Raw genomic sequence first — 6000 nt, 5'->3', positions numbered from 1 at the left:
TCTCCCTCTTCAAAATCCTGCCTGTACTTCTGGTAGTTCTTGGTCCACATACTGCTGGAGCCTAGCTTGTAGGATTTTGAGGAGGGAGAGGAACTAGAGATCAAATTGCCAACATACGCTGGATCATGGAGAAAGCTAGGGAGTTCCAGAAAAACATCTACTTCTGTTTCATTGACTATGCTAAAGCCTTTGATTGTGTGGATCACAACAAATTGTGGCAAGTTCTTAAGGTGATGGGGAGTACCAGACCAGGATTGAGGCGCTTGCTCCTTGGGAGGAAAGCTATGGCAAATCTAGACAGCATACTAAAAAGCAGAGACATCACCCTGCCAACAAAAGTGCGAATAGTCAAGGCTATGGTTTTCCCAGTTGCAATGTATGGCTGTGAAAGCTGGACCATAAGGAAGGCTGAGCGCAAAAGGATTGAGGCCTATGAATTGTGGTACTGGAGGAGACCCTTGCGAGTCCCTTGGACCACAAGGCAATCAAACCGGTCAGTCCTAGAGGAGATCAACCCTGACTGCTCTTTAGAAGGCCAGATACTGAAGATGAAACTCAAATACTTTGGCCACCTAATGAGAAGGAAGGACTCCCTGGAGAAGAGCCTAATGCTGGGAACAATAGATGGCAAAAGAAGAAGGGGATGGCAGAGAATGATGCGGCTAGATGGAGTCACTGAAGCAGTTGGTGTGAGCTTAGGTGGACTCCGGGGAATGGAAGAGGACAGGAAGGCCTGGAGGAATGTTGTCCATGGGGTCACAATGGGTCGGACACGACTTCGCGACTAACAACAACAACAAATTTATCCACATTGCTTTGGATGTGTGTAAAATAGTCCCTGTAGGTACAACACCATATAGGAAGAGACAACTCTTCTACTTACCCTGTGCCTTACAATAGGGCTCCCTCCAGGATCTCGTTCCATGGCAGGTTTCCATTTCTAGATTAAGAAAGGAAACAAAGAAAGGTAGCTCAGTCAGCAAAGAAAAAATAAATTATCTGGATTGTAGCATATGAGAAACCTATACATTAGCAAAGCAAGGCTGTGGAAGCGATCAAGGAAAAAAAGTTTTGAAGCAGGGCTGAGCTGCCTTCCCTAATTCTTACCTAACTAGACAAATTCAATTCTTTAAAAAACAACCGAAAAGCAAGAGCATCAAAAAGCAATCAACTGCATCATTCTTCCAAAGGACTCAGAAGGAAATCATGACAAAGCCATTCAAAACAAAAGAACCTCACAACCTGACTTCTAAGTTTGCAAAGAGAATATGCAATCTGCCACTAACAGATTTGAATGCTTGGGGGTAGGGGGCTGAAAAATTAGGATTCTTCCTGCCCAAGGACTTTTTTTTAAGGAAAAGTGAAAACTTGGGAGAACACTGAAAAAAGATTCTGGAATAACTTATGTTTTGGAATAAACTATAGGATGGTAACTCCTGTATATACTGCACAGTTTAATATTTTTGGTATCATTAAATGGTTTTAACTAGATATCCATAGTTCTTAATATGTTGCTAGTCCTTAATACTACACATATTCCTTTGCTTCCTACAAAAAAGAAAGTAGATTTTCAACACCCATTCAACCATTTTCCAGATACCAAACTAAGACACATGTACTTAGGCAGCATAAGCTGCACTACTTTGTGGCTCTCACTTGTTTGCAGCATATTCACAATTTTGTTCCAACAATGATAAGACTGCAATCTTTTATTCACTTGCCTGGGAGTAAGTCCCAAAGAACTCAGGGGGACTTCCTTCTGAGTAAACACATACGGGGTTGCACAGTAAGTCCTTTTTACTTTTGAGGTTGCAGTCTTATGCATGCTTACCTAGGAGTAAGCTTGACTAAACAGTGCATCTTACCTCTAGTCAAACAGGCATAGGCTTATTTTATGCAAATCACTTTGGTCCTGCATAAGTATTTCATACCCTTTCTCCCTCCTTCAAAATAGTATTCCTCATGACTTCACAATTTCCAGAAATCTTGCCTGTCTATCTGGCACAAAAACTCCCTAAAGTTCTGCACCAAGAAAATATTGTGTGAAGCAGGCAGTTTCCCATAAATTTGATTTCAGGACTTTTTGGTCTTATGATTTATTCTGCATATTTGTTGTCAAACTCATTCCAATTTCAAAACCATCCCCAGTTCACTGATGCAGAGCATCTGCACACCGTACATGACTAAAAATTATGACCAGCAGAAAGAGCAGTTCAAGTGCTCATAATCTGTACTGGGATGCCGAAATAGGAAAGTAGGGACTACATGAATATAAGCTCATACTGGGAGAAATCAATGCAGCCCTTAGTACTCTTCTCACACATACAAGGCTGCAAATATACATGTCCACAAGCCAATGGAAACACCTCACTTTCCTCTTGTAAAACACAACCAAAGAAAGCCCACCCAGGTACATGAGCTGCACTCCACTGGCACTCTATCTGTCCACCCGCCCCAAAGCCCACACCAATAACACATGCATCCTTGCAACACACAAGCCACTCACTGTGGTAGCAGAGCACTTCCAGCGGCGGCAGCGTGGGGCTGGCTGGGCCTTTGGAAGGGGCCCTTCCTGGCAGTCAAAGAAATGAAGGAAGGAAAGAAAGAAATAGAAGACATGAAAGCAGCCCAAGCACTCTGAGATTTCAGAAGGGGACCTCATATGAAAGCTCAGGACAGGGAAGCAAAAAGAGGAGCCCGCATAGCTCTCAAATGCTTAAGCAGGAAGGTGGAAAGGGAATGCTTGCGTTACAGGGCAAGTGCACATCTTTCAGTCCAGTAAATCTCACACAGAAGGATGACATCTGCTGCACAAATACAAACTCAAGGTGGAGGTGTGGTGTCCCACACTAGCCGAGGAGTTGCGCTATGACTGCCAATGATCCTGCTCGCTAGGGATGATGGAAGCCACAGTCCTACACATGTGAGGAACACCTGATTGGGGAAGGCTTGTCTAAGGGATGGACAGTGCAAGACCCCCATAGAAGGGTTTTATGTGGACAAGATACAGGGCAGAGTGGGACCCTGCCATTCTCCATGTTTTTGCAAGGCATTTTGTAGCCCCCGATTTCTCAACTCTCTCTCCCTCCCTCCCTTTGGCATTCCATCCCAATCCTAACTGCTTCTGCTGGCATTTAATGCTGCTCATCAGTTCTTTGTCCCTTTCTGTTGTATTGTTAATACACAACTTCACAGTACTTTCAGAGCGCACAGATTCTTACACAGGACAATAAACTTGCCAGAGTGCTCAACTGATGGCAAGAGTCAATGGCCGGCCTTATTATTTATTTATTTATTAAAACATTTTTATGCTGCCCCATTCGCCGAAGCCTCGGGGCGGCTTACAACAAAAAATTAAAATAACATTTTAAAATATATACAGTAAAATACAAATATATAATATAAAACATACAATATAAAACAAGCCGCCCTGGCCGAATAAAATTCAATAATATTAACATTTAAAATACTGCTTAAATAAAAAGGACTTCGCCTGGCGCCGAAAAACAAATAACGACGGTGCCAGGCGGACCTCTCTGGGGAGCGCATTCCATAACTTAGGCACCACTGCTGAGAAAGCCCTCCTCCGAGTAACCACCCTCCTAACTTCTTCCACGGAGGGTTCCCGGAGAAGGGCCTCTCCCGCCAATCTCAGGGGGCGGCTGGGCATATAAGGATGTAAGCGCTCCTTCAGGTAACCATCCTGGAGACCATCCTGTTTCATTCCTGCTTGCCTGCCTCTCCAGCATGGTGCTGGCACCTGCTGTCTGACTCAGTAGACAAGAAGTAAAACCACCCCATGAGGCTGCCTTGGAGGAAATTCAGGAAAGAGGAAAGGAAGTACTTCTTCACACAGTTAAAGGCATGCTGTGGAATTCAGTTCTACGGGTTCAGAGATGGCCACAAATTTTGAAGGGGTTGGGCAAATTCACAGAGGTGAAGGATATTGAGGGCAACTAGTTCTGATGGTACCAGCAGATACCAAATGCCCACATTTATTAGTTGCAGAGGAGCATGGATGTGAGGGTGCCACTACAGTCATGTCCTGCCTGTCGTGTCTGGCTCTGGGTCTGATCCTTCTTAAGTACATTTTCTGTGACTTGCACTAGAACATCACCATTCCATACCTGATGGACAGCACAGTTGCCAGAGCAGGTTGGCCATTTCTGCTCTACTTATTTCACAAAGAGCAAGCAAAAGTGGATTGCAAACAGCAACGTCCAAATTTCCATTCCTGCAAACTGCATGACGAGCCCCTCATTAAATAATGAAATGGCAGTGATCAGCCTACAGGAGTTCCTATCTTTACTCTCCTGAAAGTAATACCCAAACTGAACACAGAATGGAAGCCCTGATGAGCACATGCTGACATTCTGGGAAATAGCTCCCTTCACTTTAGCCCAGCCAGGACAAACAGTTACACAAAGCCTCTGGTTGCATTATTTTACCCCCTGCCCCCACTCACTGTGGACACCGGTGGTGCTGCTGAAAGCCTCTTTTGGTGCTGCCTTGAGGGCTGCTGGGCCTCGGGTGGAGGCCCGTCCTGGCAGACAGAGCAGAGGGGAAAAAGAGCGACAGATAAAGATGCACAAGCCTAAAGGAGCAGTGAAGACTTTTCACACCAGGCATGAATTGCTCAGATTATAACCTACAATTCTCTAAGAAGCTCAGGGTGGTAACTCACCTTATTCCAACAACCCTGAAAGGTGAGTTACACTGGAAGAACAGATTTGGTTATTCAAAACTAGGCCTCCCTTGCCCAGATTAAACTCTAGCTCTCAGCATTCTCTTCCCTAATTCCAAGCCTTTGACTAGTAGGCAGAGAAGGAACATAAAACCCAGCAAATCCACCTTCCCCAACCTGCTGACTCTTGAGTGTTTTGGTCTACAACTCCTGACATTCTTGAACACAGGGAAAGCTGGCTGAAGCTGATGGGAGCTGAAGTTGTCCACAACCTCCAGAGGGTACCCAGTTGCTGCTGCAGATGATGTGTATACCAATTGCCCTCTTGTTGAACCACATATAGAATGGGTGCCACTCACTGTTGCTGATGCTGGCTTCTTCTGGCGCTGGCGTCGTGCTGGGGTGAAGACATCCTTGGGAGAGGCTGCTTCCTGGTGCCAACCGAGAAAGAGCCAGGAAAGGCCATTAGGCACAGCACCCAGTTTGGAAAGATAAAGGTGCCTCCACCTTCATCAAGAAGGTACCTCCCTAGGAACAACTCACAGATCCAAAGAAAGCCATGCACAAGGCCTCCGCCCTAACTCCCTGTCAGCTGCACATCACCCTGCAGAGCCATCGACAACAGAGAAACCTCCAAGTCAGCATGCCACCACTGCCATTGCTGCTGCTGCTGCTAGGGAGAAGGAAGCTCCAACATCATCCTGCCTGCCAGGCTGCAGAACGACTCTCACCCACGTGAGAAGTGAATGAACAAGAAAGAAAAGCATGCCAGCAGCAAAAGAAATGTTTATCAGAAGCAAAGATGGCACATGTCAAGCAATGGAATGATGCACATGGAATGGGAAGACCACTTGGAAAGCAATGGAGCTAGCAAGGTGATGCCAAGCCCAGAAAAGGCAACACAGCAGATACTTACTACTGTCAGCTTCTTGGAGCCGTAGCCATCCTTCTTGGGGGAGATTTTTTTCTGGAAGGATCAAGAGCTGGTTAGTGCCAGAGCTACAGGGAACCACACCATTCAGGATTGGTACAAATCTCAGCTCACACAGACATTTCCCAGGTTGGTTTGCAGCAGGAAGCAGAAGCCCAGCATTCTAGGAAGGGCGTGATTCAGAAGATGCCACAGCATCCTCAGGGCCATGGAGATGCTGCACCAAGCATGAAAAAAACTAAAATTCCTACCAGGAAAGGCTAACCAAACAACACATATAAGGAGTACACACTGCTTACATCTATATTGTAGTTTACTGGGTCCAGTTTATTTAGGGCATCCTCATCATGCTTGGAGGCAAATAATTACACAGAGTCCCAACATT

The 6000-nt window shown here is 45.5% G+C and overlaps 1 protein-coding gene across 8 annotated transcripts in view; it reads right to left on the bottom strand.

Annotated features, from left to right (window-relative positions):
* MBD1 (methyl-CpG binding domain protein 1) overlaps positions 1-6000 on the bottom strand; it is a 65050-nt gene that overhangs the window by 28486 nt on the left and 30564 nt on the right. For 3 of the 8 annotated variants that reach the window (XM_044431143.1, XM_044431146.1, XM_044431149.1), the window contains exons 10-14: positions 5601-5651; positions 5044-5115; positions 4466-4543; positions 2507-2572; positions 884-940 (exon numbers count right to left, since the gene is read on the bottom strand). In XM_044431143.1, the coding sequence (XP_044287078.1) occupies positions 884-940; positions 2507-2572; positions 4466-4543; positions 5044-5115; positions 5601-5651 (324 nt within the window). The remainder of the gene's footprint in view (positions 1-883; positions 941-2506; positions 2573-4465; positions 4544-5043; positions 5116-5600; positions 5652-6000) is intronic. The other 5 variants (XM_044431145.1, XM_044431144.1, XM_044431147.1 and 2 more) reach the window with 5 other exon arrangements.

Source organism: Varanus komodoensis, unplaced genomic scaffold, assembly GCF_004798865.1.
Source record: "Varanus komodoensis strain SLA01 unplaced genomic scaffold, ASM479886v1 scaffold22, whole genome shotgun sequence".
In the NCBI taxonomy this organism is placed as follows: domain Eukaryota; kingdom Metazoa; phylum Chordata; class Lepidosauria; order Squamata; family Varanidae; genus Varanus; species Varanus komodoensis.
This window is presented reverse-complemented; position numbering and strand designations above follow the sequence as displayed.